The 23,127-nt window shown below is 34.7% G+C and overlaps 1 protein-coding gene across 1 annotated transcript; it reads left to right on the top strand.

The window, feature by feature from the left end:
• The first annotated feature begins 1,394 nt into the window (after positions 1-1,394).
• Positions 1,395-22,888, top strand: LOC111147179 (leucine rich repeats and death domain containing 1). The gene is made up of 5 exons (XM_022503068.1): positions 1,395-3,338; positions 6,101-6,299; positions 19,688-19,849; positions 21,906-22,023; positions 22,702-22,888. The coding sequence occupies exons 1-5, from the start codon at positions 1,395-1,397 to the stop codon at positions 22,886-22,888; spliced, it is 2,610 nt and encodes an 869-aa protein (XP_022358776.1).
• The last annotated feature ends 239 nt before the right edge of the window (positions 22,889-23,127 follow it).

The following is a 23,127-nucleotide window of genomic DNA, read 5'->3' as shown; positions in this document are numbered from 1 at the left end:
TATCAAAGGAAAGATTTCATTGATTTACCACTAGGTATGATACTTACAGAGTAAGGAAATTTATAGATTGAGGAAATCTCCATCTATTCATACTTTGCTAAAAGTTCTCTCTAAAATCATGAAAAATGTTGCAATTTATCAAGTGCATCTAATGAAATGATTGTATGGTTTTTCTCCATCTCAATGTGGCAAACCACATTAACTTTTTAATGTTAAAATCCAACCTTCAATTTCTGGGACAAATGCAACTTAGTCACAAGATAGTCTCTTTATATATTGCTGGGTTTTATAATATTTATAATATTTATATTTTATAATATTTTATAATAAAATATTAAATTTTATAATATTTAGAAAATTTAGAATATTTAGAAATGTTTCTAGAACATATAGAAATATATAATATTTATATATTTAGAATAGTAATGTTTAGAATTTTTGCCTTGAGTAAACTTTGCCTTTAATTTTTCATATTGTCCTTAATATGTTTTATCAAGGTTAGTGCTAATGTCATAAAACAAGCTGGAAAATGTTCCCTCTTTTTCTATTCTCTTTGAGAGTCTGTGAAACAGTGAAACCATACCAGTTTAATCGAAAGGATTTAATACAGGGAATTGTGTAGACAAGTATTAGAGAACCAAAAAGGCAAAGGGGGAACTTTGGTAACACAAGAGATAGTAAATACCACGCCTAGGATGAAGAAAAGAAGGAAGGAGGTTGGGTTATTAAAAACTACAGACTTGGGAGATGGACTAACAAAGCTGGGATCCAGAGTTTGGAGGAGAGGAACTACACAGCTGTGCAGATACTTCAGGTGTCACAGAAAAGAATTACAGTCAGGGTTTAGTTCTCTTGGAAAAGTTGTTTTACTTCTAGTTAGTCTTACAGAAACTATCTCTTTCTTAAGATATTTCACTTCTACCTATGAGAAAATTATCTTAATGTACTGAATTTGTTGGGACAAGACACTTCAGCACCATATGTAAACCTACAACATCCATAATGCAAATAGTACTCTCTGCATGTCAGGGAGCCACTGGCTGTTTTCCAAAAATTTGCTCAGTTCTTTCATTCCTTTATGTCTCCTTTCTTACTTTCTATAATTTCAATGTGATTCAAGAGCATCATATGATAAATGCATGCAATCAATAAACTACCTTTAACTAGCAATCATATATAAAATTAGCTTTTTAGTTACAGATTGTTTTAATATCTATTAAATTATTCACTATAGAATAAAAATTATTATAAAATTCATTTGTAATTTTAAATATTTATTGTATGTCTCATTTTAATATCAGTATTTGTTTTGTAGGTTCAAAGGAGAAAATTAAACATGAAAATTAAAATTGAGTTATAATCATGTATTGATGTAAGACATACCAGTAAAAAAGATGTCTGAAAAGGAGGGTACTTCAGAAGAGCTAGAAGATACCACTAGTCAACTTAGGACAGAATCTACATTATGGGCAATGGAACCTGAATTTATTAAAGAAACATCAAATTCATTAGCGGAACCTTGTGTTGGGAAACCTTCCAACCAGATTTGTGAAACAAATCCTAGAAATGATGAATTAGGCATACATGATGATGCATCAACATTGTCCCTTGGAATTAAGACTAAGAGAGATGAAGAACAAAGGAAAAATCTTCAATTTTCTGGTACAATCACTACATATAAAAGCTTTCAGTTAAAAAGTGATATTCCACAAAGCCCACCATTATCAATAACTGGGATGGTCCCTGGGTATCAGGCTTTCTCTGGCTTCTTATCTCATGAAACATTAGAAACAACTAGTCCACAGCTCTCTGAAGAATATCAGAAAGGACTTGACTTCGGATCACATAACTTTACAGTTAACCTCAAGGCCAAGGGTTTAGAAGAATTCCCTAAGGACATTTTAAAAATCAAATATGTAAAATACCTATATTTGGACAAGAACCAAATCAAAAGTTTTAAAGGGGCAGACTCAGGTGACCTGTGGGGACTTGAAATTCTGTCCTTGCAAGAAAATGGGTTATCATCACTTCCACCTGATATTCAGTTACTTCATAATTTAAGGATATTAAATGTCAGTCACAATCAAATATCACATATACCTAAAGAAATATCACATCTTGGGAATATCAGGCAACTCTTTTTTAATGACAATTACATTGAGAATTTTCCTTCTGGCTTAGAAAGTCTTGGAAACTTGGAAATTTTAAGTTTGGCTAAAAATAAGTTAAGTCATATACCAGATACTCTGTCTAGTTTTAAAAACTTGAAGGTTCTCAATCTGGAATATAATCAGTTAACAATATTTCCTAAAGTTCTGTGCTTCCTTCCAAAGTTAATTTCACTAATCCTTACTGGAAACCTGATAAGCAGTTTGCCAAAAGAAATTAGGGAGCTTAAAAATTTAGAAAACCTTCTGCTGGATCATAATAAACTTACCTTTTTGGCTGTGGAAATTTTTCAATTGTTCAAGATGAAAGAACTCCAACTAGCTGACAATAAACTGGAAGTTATTTCACACAAAATCGAGAATTTTAAGGAACTCAGAATTCTAATACTTGATAAAAATCTATTGAAAGAAATTCCAGAGAAAATTTCCCACTGTGTAATGTTGGAATGTCTTAGCCTTAGTTATAATAAATTAACGGGACTTCCTAAGAACATCTATAAGCTCAAAAATTTAAGAGAACTCTATGTAAACAAAAATAATATAGTGAGAATACCTGAAGATATCTCACATCTTAATAATATTTTCATTCTAGAATTTTCAGGAAATATAATCACAGATGTTCCCATTGAAGTGAAAAATTGCAAAAAAATAACTAAAGTTGAATTGAGTTATAATAAAATAATGTATTTTCCAGTAGGCTTGTGCGCTTTAGATTTTCTTAATTATTTGAATTTTAATGGAAATTATATTTCAGAAATACCTGTAGATATATCTTTTAGTAAACAATTACTTAATTTAGAGTTAAATAAAAATAAACTACTCATATTTTCTGAACACTTATGTTCTCTTATTAATCTTGAATATCTGGATCTTGGTGAAAACCAAATAAGGAAAATTCCACCATCTATCTCCAATATGGTATCACTCCATGTTCTTATTTTATGCTGTAATAAATTTGAAGCTTTCCCTATAGAAGTGTGTACTTTAGAAAATCTGCAAGTACTTGATCTTTCAGTAAACCAAATACAGAATATCCCTTCAGATATCTGTAACCTAAAAAGAATCCAGAAATTTAACATCTCAAGCAATCAATTTATATATTTTCCTATTGAACTGTGCCAACTTCAATCATTGGAAGAGCTGAATATAAGTCAGATGAATGGAAGAAAGGTAAGAGACCGATATTTTGGGCTTTGGAGGGAATTTGGCACTGGAGGGGATTAGAATCTAAATTGTAGTATATGTGTGTTTTAAATTTAGCTGGAATATTTTATTTTTTAAAGAAATAGGTTTTTTTAAAAAGATTTTATTTATTTATTTGACAGACAGAGATCACAAGTAGGCAGAGAGGCAGCAGAGAGAGAGAGAGGAGGAAGCAGGCTCCCTGCAAAGCAGAGAGCCCGATGTGGGGCCTAATCCCAGGACACTGGGATCATGACCTGAGCTGAAGGCAGAGGCTTTAACCCACTGAGTCACCCAGGTGCCCCAAGAAATAGGTTTTTTTTTTAACCCCAAACATGGTTTTAAAGTATAAAGTATAAAGTATATTTAAAGTATAAAGTATATTTCTCAACAGCTTTGTAGGAAAGTATTTTATTAAAATGAAATTACAAGGAACTAAAGTTGACAATTTTATAGATTTCTTTTTATTTCAGTTTAATTGTAAAAGGAGTTTTAAAGTTATGAATTATAATGTAAAGACATTATTGAAAATTTAGGAAATTGAGAAATGAAATTTTAAAAAAATCATTCCAGAAGCATACCATTGTAATATAACTATTAGTCAATGATCATATGTTGATACACCTTACTTTTACTCTTTTTTTAAGGTATATGGTTTTATAAGCAAGTATAAAAAGATTCTACATTCAATTTTAATTTTAGTTTCTTCTCTTTTCACTTAATATAAGCATTTCCCCATAATATAATATAATCTTCCCAATAATTGTTATAGCTAACATATGATATATGTAACTAATCATCTTTTGCTAAGTATTTAGGGATGTTGTAATTTTTCATCATCATATTTAATGCTGTGATGAACTGCTTCATAAACATAACCTTTTCCACATTTTACTATTTCCTTAGAGAATTTTCCTTAAAGAATTGCTAGATCAACATGAATAAATGTTCTTATAGTTTAGCTTCTCATTTTACTTGAACTGTAAGAATGAATTTTATGGAAATAGTTTAAAATAATCCAACATTGCTGATTTATATTAAGATCTTAGTAAACTAATGAAAAGAACCTTAGACCTATTATCTGGCTATGTTTAATTTGGCCATTATAGTTGAAATAATGAAATAATGCTAGCTGAAGCTTTCTTTTAGCTCTCTGATTTGTACTGATATACATTCTCTAAACTTCCACAAAGCTGTTATTGTACTCTTTATTTTGGCACTGGATTACCTGTTGTTTAATACTCTTTCCTGATGGTTTACTATATGTATATTTTGTCCCCTGAATTAAAATTTAATCTCCTTGAAGTTAGGGGCTGTTTTCTTTTCTTTTCCTTTACATTTAGTATTTATTTATTTTAGAGAATGAGAGAGAGAGAGAGAGAGAGAGAGCACGTGCACAAGAAGAGGGAAGGGTAGAGGGACAGGGAAAGAGAGAATCCTCAAGTAGACTCCATGCTGTGCATGGAGCCTGACTCAGGGTTCTATCTCACATCCTGAATTTATGACCTGAGCCGAAATCAAGAGTTGGATGCTTAACTGACTGAGCCACCCAGCAACCCTTTGGGACTGTTTCTTATGCTTCTTTTATATATAGAATAACACTGAGCACATTATTCAGTATTTATCTTGTTGTTTGGTTATCTCAGAGGGGTCCATTTATTCAAAATTCTTTGGTTCATTCGTAGAGCTTCCTTTATTTCAAAAGCCACTTGTGATGGCCATATTTTCTCTGAATATGTGCATTTGTTCTTCACCATAGCAGGGTATCATAATTCCTGTTATTTTGCGACACTTTTTGTACTAGGAGTTTTTTTGAGGCCATAATGCCAAGCTGTGTAAGTCCATTTTAAAGGGGTTTATTGAGCACTTACTTAAAGTGCATCTTGATTGGGAACATGTACACAAAAAAAGTACAAAAAAAGTACAAAAAGTGACATAATGGGGGCACCTGGGTGGCTCAGTGGGTTAAAGCCTCTGCCTTCGGCTCAGGTCATGATCCCAGGATCCTGGGATCGAGCCCCACACCAGGCTCTCTGCTCAGCAGGGAGCCTGCTTACCCCCTCTCTCTGCTCTCTGCCTGCCTCTCTGCCTACTTGTGATCTCTCTCTGTCGAATAAATGAATAAAATCTTTTTAAAAAATGACATCATGTCATTTAAAAACCCAAGGAAAATACACACAAGAGACTAATAAAAAGCACTGTTGATGAGAATAGGAATAAAAATACCAAATGTGGGATGAATAGTTGGGAAAGACTTGTGTCTCAAAGCAGGTCAGATTCAAGGAAGGAAGAAAGGGATAGTGGTACGGAACACTAAGTGCTGGGAGAGTAAGGAAAGCAGGTTAATAAGCCATGTGGTTAAATTGGTAGCATTGGTCAGACTGGGGAGGTATTTGGATGCTACACAATATATTATGGATTTCAGCAAGAATTTGTGACATAGTGAAAATATCCCTTTTTGGGGTGCCTGGGTGGCTCAGTGGGTTAAAGCCTCTGCCTTCGGCTCAGGTCATGGTCTCAGGGTCCTGGGATCGAGCCCGCACTGGGCTCTCTGCTCAGCAGGGAGCCTGCTTCCTTTCTCTCCCTGCCACTCTGCCTGCTTGTGATCTCTGTCTGTCAAATAAATAAATAAAAATCTTTTAAAAAAATCCCTTTTTAAGACCCCAAAACTATCCTTCCATTTGATTTTAGACAAAGTTTTAGTCATAGAAATATTTATTTAAAATGTAATTATTTAATCTTTATTACAGTTAACAAGACTTCCAGAAGAACTGTCTAATATGACTCAACTTAAAAGACTTGATATCTCAAATAATGCAATCAGAGAGATTCCAAGAAATATAGGGGAATTGAGAAGTTTGGTTAGTTTAAGCGCACACAACAATCAAATAAGTTATCTGCCACCATCTTTTCTATGTTTAAACGATCTCCAGCAACTAAACTTGAGTGGTAAGTGCCAAGTGTAATCAATAAGCATAATCAATGAATATTCATGTCTAGGTTGCAAATTTTGCTGAAAAGACAGAAAAGCAGCCAACATAATGCATTAAGTGCTCAATGGAAGGAAATGGCTTTCCTAGGCACAGAAAATGACAGCAAAGCATAAGGTCCACTTGCATTCCTGAAAGAGGTTATAACCCACCCTAGGGAACCTGAACATGTGAGTAAGAGAGATAATGACAGGCAGAAAGACAGAGGCAGTATGGTGGGGTGAGAGCACAAGAGAGTGCTCGCCATAGTTCTGGGAGTGTTGGGAAGACTACAGATAGTGGTTCATGCTGCTGGTGGGTAAGAGTGTTGCTGGGACAACAGTAAAAGAAAAACAGTCAAGAAACCCACAGAAGTAGGTTCGGAGCTAAGAGATAATCACTAAACAATTAGCATGCTACAAGTCACCAGCTTTTACTGCCAGATTTGAAGTTAGAAGGGCTGAGTTCAAATCTCATTTAGTCTACTTTCTCCATTTATAAAGTGAAGCTAACCAGAATACCCATGCTATAGATTTGGTGTCAAACTGAATGAGACTTTGAAAGCAGGTAACATACTGTGAAAGCATCATTCAAGCAAAAAATGTTTATATACTCTTGTGAATTAATTTTGTCACTAGTGAATTTAAGAAGGCTGAAAACACTGAATCTCAGTGTTTTCATCAGCAACACAGGTAAGCTGTAACTTCTGCTTGTTCATAGACTTGTGGGAATATAATTAAACAAAATTTATGGAAATAGCTTCACAAATGTGAGGTAATACACCAATGAAAGGGATTTAGAGATTGATTCTTTTCTTTCCTCATAGCACAGGCTTTGGAGTAACACAGATCTTAGAATTCTAGCTCCATCATTCAATAGGAAGTTTCTTTTTTTTTTTTTAATGTTAATCTTGTTGTTTTCTAATCTGTAAATGAAAATAATAATTTCTATTCTTTAAACTATGAGGATTCAATGGTTAATCACTAAGCACAGAAAGCGATATAGGTTTTAAACAGATGTGAGAACTTCTCTCCAAGGAGCCAAAATAACAAATGATAGGAATGTAGACTGACAGGATAACTGCTTGTGGTTGTCCTTGTGTAGAAGGACAGACAGTTCTCTTGCCTTATAGTTCTCTCTGCAGGCACTGATAATGCTATCAGTCAGGCTTTCATCTTCTCCTACCTGTAAGACAGCTAGTTACATTATCATTGTTGTATCTGTTGTTTACAGACGGCATCCATTCTGATAGGTCAATGCTTGGGCCAAACAAGTTGTTAAATATTTTGAAAAGCACCACTGCTCACAGGTACTAAAGTAACAGTTGCTGAAAGGATTCCTACCTATAGGCCCTCTCTCTCTCTTTCTCTCTCACTCTCCGCCCTTTGTTGTTGCCAGTTTTTAAAAACACCTTTTTCTGAAGTATAAATACATGCTGAAAAAAGTACACATTGTATCAAGAAATTAAGATTAAAAGTAGAATTACCATATAATCCAGCAATTCCATTTCTGGGTATTTATCCAAAGGAAAAGAAAAGAGTAACACAAAAAGAAGTATGCACCCCAATGTTCATTGCAGTATCATTTCCCTAAGTGTCCATCAATGGATGGATGGATGGATGGATGGATGGATGAAGAAAATGTGGTGTAAAAAAAAAAAAGAAAATGTGGTGTATACACACACACACACACACACACACACACACACGTACAAACACACACACAGTGGAGTATTATTTACCCATAAAAAGAAGGAACTTTTGTCATTTGCAACAACATGGATGGACCTTGAGGGCATTTTGTTAAGTGAAATAAGCCAAACAAAGACAAATACTACAGGATACAGGATTTCATTTATATGTGGAATCTAAACAAAAGTAAACTCATAGATACAGAGAACAGACTGGTAGTTACCACAGGGGGGTACAGCATGGTGACTACAGTTAATAATATTTTTTGTATATCTCAAAGTTGCTAAAAGAATAGACACTAAAAGTTCTCGTTGCCAAAAAGCCCTGTATGTTGTAATGGATGTTAACTAGACTTACTATGTTGATCATTTTGCAATATATACAAATACTGAATCATTGTTATATACCTGCAGCTAATGTTATATGTCAGTTATCAATTATCTCCCAATTTTAAAAGAAGTTCATACTGTAAGTATACAGCTCAATAAACTTCCACACACTAAACAAACCCATAATTTTAGGACCTAGATCAAGAGACAAGACATTCCCAGAAACCAGAAACCCCGTCTTGTACCTTTCCAGTCACTTCTTGCCATTCTCTTAACCAAGGGTAAACACTATCATGAGTTCCAATAGTGTGCCTTAAATGAAATCATAAAATATACACTCTTATATCTGGCTTCTTTCACTTAACATTATGTTTGTGAAATTCACTCATACTACTCTGTGTAGTTGTGAACCATTCACTCTCAATACTGAATATGAATATACTCTGCTTTACTTATTCTGCTGTTGATGAACATTTAGTAGAAAAGCAATTATTTTCTTGTGATCAGATAACAAACTCCTTATGATTTCAATCCTTTTAAATTTTGGGGGACCAACTTTATGGCTTAGCATATAGGGTACCTTGATAAACACACATATACTCTTTCAAAAGTATATTCTGAAAGAGTTAGCTACAGTGCTTTATGAATATCATATAAGTCCAGGTTGTGGATAGTTTTGCTGGTATCTTCTGTCTTTAATGGTTTGTTGTCTTAAAGTGTTAAAATCCAAAACTATGGTTGTGGAATTGTATATTTTTGGCTTTAATTGTCAACTATTTTCATGTATTTTGAGGAATTGTTATTAGAAAAAATGCACGTATATGATTATCATGACTTTCAATTCTAATGAATTTTTTTATCACCTGAAATCCCCAAATGCCCCTTTTTATCCCCAGTAATAATCTTTATTTTGAGGATTATTTTATCTAATATTAAGATAACCACTCCAGGCTTCTTACACTTAACTGTTCTCATGGTATATCTTTACTATCATTTTACTTTCAACATATGTGTCTTTATATTTAAAGTACATCCCGTGTAGACAGCACCTATGTTTTTATGCTCAAAATGCATCTCCTATAGACAGTATATATAGTTCGGCCTTGCTTTTTCATCCTTTATGGCAATCTCTGCCTTTTAATTGGGATATTTTTTTTTAAGATTTTATTTATTTATTTGACAGACGGAGATCACAAGTAGACAGAGAGGCAGGCAGAGAGAGAGAGGGAAGCTGGCTCCCTGCTGAGCAGAGAGCCCGATGCGGGACTCGATCCCAGGACCCTGAGATCATGACCTGAGCCGAAGGCAGCGGCTTAACCCACTGAGCCACCGAGGCGCCCTTAATTGGGATATTTAGTCAGTTAACATTTAAGGTAATTATTGGAATAGTAGGAATTATTTATTTGTTTTTAAAGATTTTATTTATTTACTTGAGAAAGAAAGAGACAGCACGAGTGGGGGAGGAGGCAAATGGAGAGGGAGAAGCAGACTTCCTGCTAAGCAGAGAGCCCATCATGGAGCTCAATCCCAGGACCCCAAAGATCATGACCTGAGCCAAGGGCAGATGCTTAGCCATCTGGGCCACCCAAGCACACCAGTATAGTTGGATTTAGATCAGTCATTTCACCAGTTGTTTTCTGTTTCTCCCCTATGTTAACTCTTTTTCTGTCTCCATGTTGAATTAGGTTTTTTGTTTGTTTGTTTGTTTTTGGTTTTGGTTTTGGTTGCTTTCCAGATCTTCTCATCTTTGGTTTTCAGCAGTTTGACTATGCTGTGCCTAAGTGTATTTTTTTTAAATTATAATTAAGGTGAAATTCACACAATCTAAAACTAACAGTTTTAAAGTGAACAATCTGATGGCATTTAGCACATTAACTAGGTAGAACAATATACCATTAATTCTATCTAGTTCCAAACATTCATCAGCTCCAAAGGAAACAATTACTCATTAAGCAGCTGTTCTCTCTTCTCCCCTTCCCTCTCCCTCTGGTAACTAACAATGTGTATTGCATCTCTGTAGACATACTTAATACCATGGATATGTCATATGAAGAGAACTGTACAATAAATGACTTCTTTAGACTGTTTTTTTTTTCACTTAGCATAAGGTTTTCAAGCTTCATCTATATTGTACCTTGTATCAGTAGTCCATTCCTTTTATGGCTGAATAATATTACACTGTATAAATCCTCTATACTTTGATGATCCATTCATCCTCTGATGGACATTTGGGTTACTTTCACCTTTTGGCTATTGTGAATAGTGCTCTTATGAACACGTGCACACATGTGTTTATTTCAGTACATTTTCAGTTCTTTAAGTTATATCCCTAGAGATAGAATTCCTGTGTCATATGGTAATTTTATGTTTAATTTTTTGAGGAACTGTCAAATTGTTATCCACAGAGGTAGAACCATTTTACATTCTCACCATGAATGTACAATGATTCCAATTTCTCCATATCCTTTTCAATATTGTTGTTTTACATTGTTTTGGATTACAGTTATGCTAGTGAATGTGAGTGGTATCTCATTGAGGGTTTGATCTGAATTTCCCTAATGACTAAGGATTTGAGCATCTTTTTTAGGTGCTTTTTGACCACTTGTATATTTTTTTGAGAACTGTCTATTGAATTCCTTTGCCCATTTTAATTTTAATTTTATTTTTTAAAAGATTTTATTTGCTTATGGGGGTGAGGAGGCAGAGGGAGACAGACAAGCAGACTCTGTGCTGAGCTCTGAGCCTGTCACAAGCCCCAATCTCAGGACCCTGAGATCATGACATAAGGTGAAACCAAGAGTCAGACACCTCACCTGCTGAGCCACCCAGGTGCCTGTCCTTTGCCCATTTTTAAATTGGGCTTTAATTGGGTTCTTTTGTTGTTGAGTTAAAGAGTTCTTGATATATTCTGAATAGTAGACCCTTATTAGATACATGTTTTACAATTATTTACTCCCATTCTATGGGTTGTTTTTTCTTCTTGATAATGTCCTTTGATACATAAAAGTTTTAAAGTTTGATGAAGTCCAATTAGCTATTTTTTCTTTTGTTGCTCCTGTTTTTGGTGTCATATCTACTAATCCATTATCAAAATCTAAAGACATTAAGACTTCTCCCCTATGTTTTAAGAGTTTTTTATAATTTTATCTCATATTTAAGTTGTTGATTCATTTTGAATTAGTCTTTATGGTGTGAGGTAGGGATCCACATTCATTCTTTTGCAGGAAAATCTCTAGTTATTCTAACATCATTTTCTGAAAAGATTATTTTTCCCCTTTGCATGGTCTGAGAACCCCTGTCAAAAATTAATTGGCCATAATATATGGAATTATTCCTGGACTCTCAATTCTGTTCCATTGGTCTATATGTTGAACCTATGCCAATCTCATACTGTTTTTTTTTTAAAGTTTTTCTTTAAATTCCAGTTAGTTAACATACAGCGTAATATTAGTTTCAGGTATAAAATACAGTGATTCAAACCTTTCATACATCACCCGGTGCTCACCACAAGTGCAATCCTTAATCCCCATCACCTGTTTAACCCACCCCACACCCACCTCCCTTCTGGTAACCATCAGTTTGTTCTCTGTTTGTTTCTTGGTTTGCCTCTCTTTCTCTCTTTTCCCCCCCTTTGCTTGTTTGTTTTGTTTCTTAAATTCCACATATGAGTGAAGTCATATGGTGTCTTTCTCTGATTCATTTCACTTAGCATAATACTTTCTAGCTTCATCCAGGTCACTGCAAATGGCAAGATTTCATTATTTTTTATGGCTGAGTAATAATCCAGTGTGTGTGTGTGTGTGTGTGTGTGTGTGTGTGTGTGTGTATACCACATCTTCTTTATCTATTCATTAGTTGATGGACATTTGGGCTGCTTCCACAATTTGGCTACTGTAGATAACGCTGCTGCTATAAACATCGGGGTCATGTATACCTCTGAATTACTATTTTTGTATTCTTAGGGCAAATACTAGTAGTGCAACTGTTGTCTCGTAGGGTAGTTCTATTTTTAACTTTTTGAGGAACCTCCATACTGTTTTCCAGAGTGGCTGTACCTGTTTACATCACCACCAATAGTGTACAAGGGTTTCCCTTTCTCTACAACCTCATCGACACTTGTTGTTTCCTGGTGGTGTTGATTTCTGACAGGTGCCAAACTGTTGGCCATCTGGATGTCTTCTTCAGAAAAATGTCTGTTTGCATCTTCTGCCCATTTTTATTTTTTAATTTTTTTTAAAGATTTTATTTATTTATTTGACAGAGACACAGTGAGAGAGGGAACACAAGCAGGGGGAGTATGAGAGGGAGAAGCAGGCTTCCTGCTAAGCAGGGAGCTCCATATGGGGCTGGATCCCAGGACCTTGAGATCATGACCTGAGCGGAGGGCAGACACTTAACAACTGAGCCACCAAGGCGCTCCCTTCTGCCCATTTTTAAATTGGATTATTTATTTTGGGGTGTTGTGCTTTACAAGTTCTTTATATATTTTGGATACTAACTCTTTATCAGATATGTCATTTGCCAATATCTTTTCTCATTCTGTACGTTGCCTTTTTGTTTTGTTGATCGTTTCCTTTGCTGTGCAGAAACTTTTTATTTTTATGTAGTCCCAATAGTTTATTTTTGCTTCTGTTACCCTGGCTTTAGAAGACATCGCTAGAAAGAATTTGCTACAGCTGATGTCAAAGAAGATACTGCCTGTGTTCTCTTCTAGGATTTTTATGGTTTCAGGTCTCACATTTACATATTTAATCCTTTTTGAATTTACTTTTGTGTCTGGTATACAAAAGTGGCCCAGTTTCATTCTTTTGCATGTGGCTGTGCAGTTTTTCCAGCACCATTTGTTGAAGGGACTGTTCTTTTCCCATTGGGTATTTTTTCCTGCTTTGGTGAAAAATTAATTGGCCATATAATTGTGGGTTCATTTCTGGGTTTTCTATTCTGTTCTATTGATCTATATGTTTATTTATTGTGCCAGTACCTCACTGTGTAAACTACTACAGCTTTGTAATATAACTTGAAGTCTGGAATTGTGATGCCTCCAGATTTTTCTTTTTCAAGGTCGCTTTGGCTATTTGGGGTGTTTTTGCTTCCATACAAATTTTAGGATTGTTCTAGATCTATGAAAAATTGCTGTTGGTATTTTAATAGGGATTGCATTAAATCTGTAGATTGCTTTGGGTAGTGTAGACATTATAACAATACTTGCTCCTCCAAACCATGAGCACAGAACGTCTTTCCATCTCTTTGTGTCATTTTCAATTTCTTCCATCAGTGTTTTATAGTTTTCAGAGCAAAGGTATTTCAGCTCTTTGGTTAGGTTTATTCTTAAGCATCCTATTGTTTTGGGTGCAACTATAAGTGGGACTGATTTCTTAATTTTGCTTTCTGATGCTTCATTATTTGTGTATATAAATGCAACAGATTATTGTATGTTGATTTTGTCATAGTGTTTTGGTCACTGTAACTCTGTAGTAATTTTTGAAACAAGAAAATGCTCCAACTCTATTTTTCTTTTGCAGAATTGTTTTGTAATTTGGGCCCCTTGCAATTCTGTAAGAATTTAAGAATCTGCTTTTCCATTTCTGCAAAACAAAATTAGAATTATAATAAATATTGCACTGAATCCCTAAATTCCTTGCTCAGATGCCAATCCATAAACACAGGAGGACTTTCCATTTATTTAGGTCTTAAGTCTTGAAACTCCTTGATTCAGTTTATTCCTACATAATTTTGATGGTATTGTAAATGAAAACTGTTTCCTTAATTTCCTTTTTTTGGATTGTTCATTGCTGGTATATAGAAATAAGTGATTTTTATGTGTTCATCTTGTATCCTACAACTTTGCTAGATTTGCTTATATGCTTTACTAGTTTTTGTGGACTCTTTGGGATTTTCTATATAGTATTATGTCATCTGTAAATACAAATAGTTTTACATGTTCCTTTCCACTCTGGATATCTTTTATTTCTTTTTCTTGACTAACTGGGCTGGCTAGAACTACCAGCCCAATTTTGAATATCAGTGATGAGAGCAGGCATCTTTGTCTTATGGCTATATTAGGGACAATTGTAAGGGGAAAGCTTTTAGTGTTTCACCTTTTAGTAGGAATGTTAACTGTGGGTTAATCATAAATACCCTTTCTTAGGGTGCTTGGCTGACTTAGAGCAGCATGCAACTCTTGATCTCGGGGTTGTAAGTTCAAGCCTCACACTGGGTACAAACATTACTGAGAAAAAGAAAACTTAAAAATACATACATACATACATACATATCCTTTCACATACTGAGGGAATTTCCTTCTATTCTGAATTTGTTGGTTTTTTTTTGAGTGCTGAATTTTGTTCAATGGATTTTCTGCACCAACTGAGATTATCACATTTTTTCCCCTTTTTTCTCTTAATGTCATGTATTACACTCCCTGACTCTTGGTTTGGGGCTCAGGTCATGATCTCAGGGTCATGAGATGGAGCCCGGTGTCAGGCTCTGTGCTCAGCTCTGAGTCTGCTTGCCATTCTGTTGATCATACAGACCAATCTTGGTATAATGTGGGAAGAAACTATACAAGGTGATGAGTAATAAGAGGCATCATTGGGGGCTGACAGATAGCCCAAATTTGTTAAAGCAGGCCCAGATGATTTCATTGGTGAATTCTATGAAGTATTTAAAGAAGGAATAATGCCTATTTCTAAAATCCTCTTTCATAAAAGTGATGATAAAACACTTTCCAACTGATTCTAGAAGGTCAGCATTGCCTTGATAGTATAAGAAAGGAAACTTACAGACCAATATCCTATGTGGGATTTATCCCAGAAATGCAAGTTTGGGTTAACATTAAAAAACCAATGTGAGAAACAAACTGAGGGTTTTGGAGGGGAGGGGTGTGGGAGGTTGGGTGAGCTTGGTGGTGGGTATTATGGAGGCACGTATTGCATGGAGTACTGGGTGCGGTGCATAAACAATGAATTCTGGAACACTGGAAAGAGAAAAAAAAAGAGAGAAAATCTCAAATAAAATCCAATGTAATTCACCACATCAGTAGAGTAAAGAAAAGCCATATGAACATCATACTAGATATGTAAAAGCCTATGACAAAATACAATATCATTTATGATTTTATAAAACAAATGAGCAAAACCTCTTAGAAAACAAGGAATAGAAGGAACTTTCCCAACCTAAGAAACAGCATTTGCAAAAAGCTACAGCTAGTAGCATACTCAATGGTAAAGGACTTAACTATTTTGCATTGTGATCAGGAATAAAACAAGGCTGCCCTTTCTCACTACTCCTCTTCAACATTATACTGTAAGTCCTAACTAGTGCAACAACAACAACCAGCACCACAACAAAAGAAATTATAGGTAAACATATTGGAGAGGAAGAAGGGAAAAAATGGTCTCTGATTATAGAGACAAATGGTCTAGGTAGAAAATCACAAAGGATCTACAAAAAAAAGCCTCTTGAATTAGTAAGTGAATTTAAGCAAGATTGCCATATAAAAAGTTAATTTACAAATGTCAGCTGTATTTCTAGTAACTGTATACTACCAATGAATGATTGAAAAGTGAATTCTTTTAAAAGTACCACTTAAAATAACACCAAAAAAAATAAAACAGGTAAAAGTATATGTAAGGTCTATATGCTGAAAACTATAAACAAGACTTAAATACAGAGAAATATAGTATTCATAAATTGGAAGACTTGATATTGTTGATATGTCACTTTTCCCCAACTTATTTTTAAATTCAACTCAATTCCAATATACATCCCAGCAAAGTTTTTTTTATTTCAGAAAGCAATGAGCTAATTCTAAAATTTATATAAAAGGTAAAAGAAATAGAATAGCTAAAATTATTTTGAAAAAAAAAAAAAAAAGAACAGGGGCACCTGGGTGGCTCAGTGGGTTAAGGCCTCTGCCTTCGGCTCGGGTCGTGATCCCAGGGTCCTGGGATCGAGCCCCGCGTCAGGGTCTCTGCTCGGTGGGGAGCCTGCTTCCCTTCCTCTCTCTCTGGCTGCCTCTCTGCCTACCTGTGATCTCTGTCTGTCAAATAAACAAATAAAATCTTAAAAAAAGAAAAAAAGAAAAAAGAAAAAAAGAACAAAGTTGAAGGACTCATATGACCTGATTTTTAAGCTTTATCAAAGGCTATGGTAGTCAAGACTGTACAACTGCAAAATGACAGACATAGATCAATGGAACTGAATAGAGTGTAGAAACAGACCCATGCATTTATGGTCAATAGATTTTTGACAAATATGTGAATGTAATCCAATGTAATTTTCAACAAATGGTGCTAGAGCAACCAGATGGCCACAAGCCAAAAATAAATGAAATAAAATAAAATAAACTGCAACATTAAAAACAAAACAAAACAACTTTGATCCACACCACATACAATATAAAAACCCAGCTGAAAATGAATCACAGACCCTAAATGTAAAAGCTAAAATGGTAAAACTGCTAGATAAAAACAAAGAAGAATATATTTTTAACTTTGGCAAAGATTTCTTAGACACAGCACAAAAATCATAATCCACAAAAAAATTGGACTTCATCAAAATTAGAAACCTCTGGGCACCTGGGTGGCTCAGTTGGTTAAGCAACTGCCTTCAGCTCAGGTCATGATCCTAGAGTCTCCAGATTGAGTCCCGCATCACATCCGGGCTCCCTGCTCAGCAGGGAGCCTGCTTCTCCTTCTCTCACTCCCCTCTTATGCTCTCTCTCTCTCACTCTCTCTCTGCCAAGTAAATAAATAATATCTTTTTTAAAAAAATTTTATTCATTTATCTGGCAGAGAAAGAGATCACAAGTAGGCAGAGAGGTAGGGAGAGAGAAAGAGAGAAACAGGCTCCCTGCAGAGCAGAGAGCACGATGCAGGGCTGGATCCCAGGACCCTGAGACCGTGACCTGAGCTGAAGGCAGAGGCTTAACCCGCTGAGCCACCCAGGTGCCTCCTAAATAAAATCTTAAAAAAAAAAAAATAAGAAACCTCTACCCTTCAAAAGGTGTTGTTGAAGAATGAAAAGAAAAGCCACAGACCAGAAGAAAATATTTACTGAATACATAAAAAATAATTCTCAAAAGTCAATATTAAACAGTTGACTCAATAAAAATTGGCATAAATTTTGAACAGATACTTTACAAAGAATGTATATGAATGGCAAAAAAGCACAAGGAAATATACTCAAATCATTATTCATGAGAGAAATGCAAATTAAATCTACAATGAGATTTTTTTGTGTGTGTGCAAAAAGGAGCTTTTATTAAAGCACTGGGACAGGACTTGTGGGCAGAAAGAACTGCTATAATGAAATCTTTCTCTTAGAATAACTAAAATTAAAATCTGACAATACCAAGAGCTGTAACTGCAACTCTGATACACTGGTGGTAGGAATGCAAAATGATACACACTATGGAAAACAGTTTCATAATTTCTCATAAAGTTATATATATATTTACCATACAGTGCACCAATCACACTCTAGCTACACTTTCAAGTGAAATGTAAATTTATTATCCATAAGAGAAAACTGAGTACAAATATATAGAGTGGTTTTATTCATAATCACCAAAAAGTGGAATCATTCAAAATGTCTTTTAGTTAGTGAATGGATGATGTATGTACATCCATTTAATGGAATATTTCTCATTAATAAAAAGGAACAAACTATTGGTACATCATTAAACACCAATAAATAGCAAATGTATTATGCTAACGAAAGAAGCCAGACCTGGGGCGCCTGGGTGGCTCAGTGGGTTAAGCCGCTGCCTTTGGCTCAGGTCCTGGGATCGAGCCCCACATCGGGCTCTCTGCTCAGCCGGGAGCCTGCTTCCCTCTCTCTCTCTCTCTCTGTCTGCCTCTCCGCCTACTTGTGATTTCTCTCTGTCAAATAAATAAATAAAAAATCTTAAAAAAAAAAAAAAAGAAGCCAGACCCTAAACACCTAAACACTAAATATTATGACATATATATACACATATATATGTCATATATGTGTATATATATACATAACAGATATATATTTATAGTTATGAGCTTATAATGCACATTATAAAACCCCATATACATATATACATATATATGTATACATATATACATATATACATATGTATATATGTATATATACACATATATACATATACAGTATATATATATATACATACACAGTCCCAGAAGAAATGAGCAAAAGTAGTATCCTGATCTTGATTTCTGAATGCCATTCTTCATCGAAAGGAACCAGGTTCCTTTAGGGCTATAAATAATATAACTATAAATGTATAAATAATAGGCAAACTTATGGGCCAGTTCCTCTCTAAATGTTCCTCTAAATTATTAAGTCTTACCTTGTTAGTCACCACAGTTTTACTTTTTATGTTCAGTTTATATTGGATTAATGTGTCTTGAAAACATTACAATTTAGGGAAGTAGAGTCTGGTCCTTGAGGCTGGACCAGACTTAGTAACTCAGTTACAAAAAATATACAGTATGGACAAGAAAAAAAATCAAAACATTATGTCAGAGAAACCTGGCAAGACACTGTTTTAGCCAAGTGATCAAACGTAACATCGCTGGTAATGTCATATGGGTATCACGTACCCCTGCTGTGATGTGATGAGAGCTCTTCACCTCTGTGGTATTCTTTCCAGAAACCCATAACCCCAGTCTAATCATGAGGAAATAGATAAACTCAAATTAAGGAATATTCTACAAAAGTACCTAATCAGTACTGTTCAAATGTCAAGATCATGAAAAACAAGGAAGGACTGAGCAATTGTGTCTCAGACCAGAGGAGACGAAGAAGACAGAACCATATGCAATGTGTTATCCTGGAATGGGTTCTAGAACAGAAAAAGGACACTAATAGAAAAAAACTAATAAAATCCAAAATTGTCTGAAGTTTATTTAATAGTTAATGTGCCAATATATCTTAGTTTCTACAAATGTAATACAATAATGTGAGATGATAACATTAGATGAAACTAAAACTGGATGAGGAATATACAGGATTTTTCTACAATTTCTGCAACTTGCTGTAAATATGAAATTATTCTAAATAAAAAGTTTTATTTTAAAAAATGCCATCATGCCTACTCTGTGAAGTCCTTTCCTATATATAAGAGGATAGCTTCCGATCTCATTTTGCCATCCTCTGAGAGAAAAGAACCACAGCTCTGTTTCTATACTTCCTTCTTTTCACTCCTAGCAAGGAAACAAAGATAAAAGTTTCTATTTGGTGTATCTGTCTGCAGTAACACACAGTAAATGCCCTATAAGTAGTTGTTACTTATCTTCAAATTTTTCTTTATGCAGAAAGGTATACTTCAATTATAACTTCTTTTCTACTAGGAAATAATCTGACAGTTCTGCTTAATGGTATCCACAACCTTTTTTCACTGAAGGAGATAAATTTTGACGATAACCCCTTGCTGAGACCTCCAATGGAAATCTGTAAAGGAAAACAATTGTATACTATTGCACACTACCTACAGAGGGCAGATCAAAGAGATGGTAGGTGATGAGTGAGTGACCTACTAGCATGTAAGTCATTTTCTAGTATCGTCTATAAATTAAGAGGTAGTATGCTTTCATTAGAGGTTTTCAATCTGGCAGAGGCATTAAAGCATTTATCATCTTCCTTTTCTGAAGGTTAGTTGTTTATTTTTATAATTCAGATTATTTAATCTGGGTCTACACAAACTAAACCACTGAAAACAGGCAAACCCAAGTGGAGGGCCAGGCTGCTATCCACTTATTGGCCTCAATACCCTTCCACAGTTTTCTCATCATGGTTGTGCTGACTTAAATATCCCACACAAAAACTTCTTCCTGGGTTCTGATCTGCAGTACCACATGTAGTTGTTCTAAAACTCTCATCTGGCCTTGAAAAAGGTACTGAGATCTTTTCCAGAGAAGCCAGTCAGCTTTTGGCCCACTATGATCACCTGTCTGCAGTCGTGGATAGTCTTCATTCTTTGCCCTTAAACATTCCTTTGGTGTCCCTGATTATTTCAGAGAGCAGGTCCATTTTCTTTAAGATCCTTCTACTGCACCAGATGGAGACTGGTCTCTCCAAGACTCTGGCATAGAAATTTCTTTCTTTGAGGCTAAATTCCCAAAAACTAAGCTTTTTCCTGGGACTCTGATTATGCTTCTCACTGTCAATCCTTAGATTGGACCCAGAGTTTGGTCCTCCAATTCAAAGAGTACTTAAGAAGTATTAAATCATTTTAGTAAGTATGGATCCAGATTTGGGGGAAGTAAACAAAACCATCCTTCCACATCATTCTATTATGTTCCCTATCTGTAATCAGGAGTTTATGTCAGCATAATCTCATAGTCTGGTGAGATGGTCACTAACAATGTACAGTCAGTCCTCTTTAAGCCATGGGCATGGTTACTAGTTAGAAGTTTCTTTAAGAATTGGGCCTCATTGATGAAAGGAAACTAAGAGATAAAATTAAAAGCCATAGTAGCTGTTTTTTCTAATTACTTCTATAAAATAAAGTTTTTAGAAGTTTCCAAGAATCCATAAAGTATTCTTATTAGGTAATAGGAAGAGAATTTAGAGAAGTGGCAATAGATCAAAGTCGGCAAAAATAAAAGAACCCTAGCTATTTATATCCTTTCTTTATATCCAAGAGGCCTTCATATTCCAGGCACTCAAAGAAAGTGGAGAGGAAGTCATCATGGGAGATACAGTTATTCTCCAGTTAACAAAGAATATGGGGTTCCTTCCTTAAAATTTTGCTTAGGACATTGGGCTTTCATCTATATCATTAGCACACATCTAGTCTGAGGGACTGAGATGATTACAGAGGGGTGGGAGATTGCTAGTTCTTGAAAATTCCCAAAGTACCTTAACAGTAACAAAAAATAGATCTAGGGATGCCTGAGTGGCTCAGTGGGTTAGACTGCTGCCTTCAGCTCAGGTCATGATCCTAGGTCCTGGGATCGAGTCCTGCATCGGGCTCCTTGCTTGACAGGGAGCCTGCTTCTCTCTCTGCCTCTGCCTGCCGCTCTGCCTACTTGTGTGTGTGCTCTCTCTCTCTGATAAATAAATAAATAAAATCTTAAAAAAAAACGATCTAGTTCAAATTAGCTAGAAGCTTTTCTTAAAAAAAAAACTAAAACCTCTCTACTTATATCTAAGCATTCATTAAATAAAGTGATTTGAATATAAAATATACATACATACACTATATTTATAGTAGATGTAAACTTGGTTTTTTAAAAGATGGTACATAAAGAAGCTATAATTAAAGCTAGAATCAAAGGAGTCTATCAAATCCTCAAGGAAATAAAGATTTTGAAAATCACTTTGAAGTTGCTTATAATATACTTTTAAAGGGCCATTACATGTTGATTATTCAGGTTTTGGAAGAAAATAGAACAAATGGTTCAAATTTCAGTTTGTATATTAGGTCTGCATCTTACTTTTCACTTTTACTTGAAATAGATATTTGATAGGAGCACAGAATTAAGGGACCGAGATATAACAATAATGCAAAATAGAGTATATTTTTTTAAAAGAAATGACTTGAAATTTTTTTATGTTCAAATGTAGAGAAAATCCTAGAGAAGATCTTCAACATAGTTGCCAATAACATCACTGAAACAAATTTTAAGTTTTTGTGTCAAAAATTAAACCTGGTCATCTCAGAAACAGATATTTCTGCAAAGAGGTATGTATGAAGAACAACAGGCAGTATAAGCTTATTCTCATGTTCTGATTTATATCATTTTGAAAATATAGGGTTTGAAACATCATATTAACACAAATTCTAATTTGCTGTAAAAGACTCTGATGTTAGTTTATTATATAGTTGAGAACCATGTGGGTAATGTAGTTAAAAGTAAGGGCTCCCATGGCAAACTGCCTAGTTTTAAACTACAAGTAGTTTTGTGACCTTGGATAAGTCCCTTAACTTCTAGGTACTTCACTTTCTCCACTGGTAAAATGGATATAGTTACCTGAGAGAGCTGTCATGAGATCAAGTTATAAAACATGTAGTACTGTAGCAGTAATACACTACCTTAGAATAAATAACCCACAATTATTGTTTTGAGATCCTGAGTATATCTCTCTTAGAATTGAAAGTTAATTGAACTGATTTTCTACAAGGAAACAAGTGTTGGCATGAAGCTAACATCCACTATTTGCCAAGCTCTGTGTTAATTTTTATATGAACTATCTTCACCAATAATTTAATCCTCACTTCAAATTGGTGGTAAATTGATTTGAAATCAATTTCTGGTACCAATCACTGGTAAATTGATTTGGAAACCTAGGTATATAATTTTTAAGTAACTTAAATATTCTTAATTGGTAATTAAAATAATATTATCTTTAAAATTTTCAGCACTGTTTCATTAAGTGAGAGAGTCCGCCAAGCACTTGATAGATGGAAAACGGATAGTAACAACTTGTCACTAACTACTGATGCTTTAAGAGACCAACTAACTCGGGCACTAACTATGATAGGAGCATATGAAATTATGGACAAAATAACAGCTTTAAAACTTTTTACATGTGCAATAAAATTTTGAACAGTGTACCCATAATAAAAACTGAGAACTTCTGATGTACTTATAGAACTGAAACTGGATATAAATGAATTACATGTTATGCGTCTTTTCATGCATTCCTAAGAGATAATGACAATTTATGGCTATCAAATTAATGTTACCATAATAAAATATCACAGACACTGTTTTATATACTTGTTCTGTTACCTTGGAATTATGATAATTTTTAAAAAGTAAGGATTCCATTTAAAAGTTCTTTG

The sequence above is a fragment of the Enhydra lutris genome, unplaced genomic scaffold (assembly GCF_002288905.1).
Source record: "Enhydra lutris kenyoni isolate GAN:26980312 unplaced genomic scaffold, ASM228890v2 scaffoldscaffold16, whole genome shotgun sequence".
Classification (NCBI taxonomy): domain Eukaryota; kingdom Metazoa; phylum Chordata; class Mammalia; order Carnivora; family Mustelidae; genus Enhydra; species Enhydra lutris.
The sequence above is the reverse complement of the archived record's forward strand: the minus strand, read 5'-3'. Positions and strand labels throughout refer to the sequence as shown.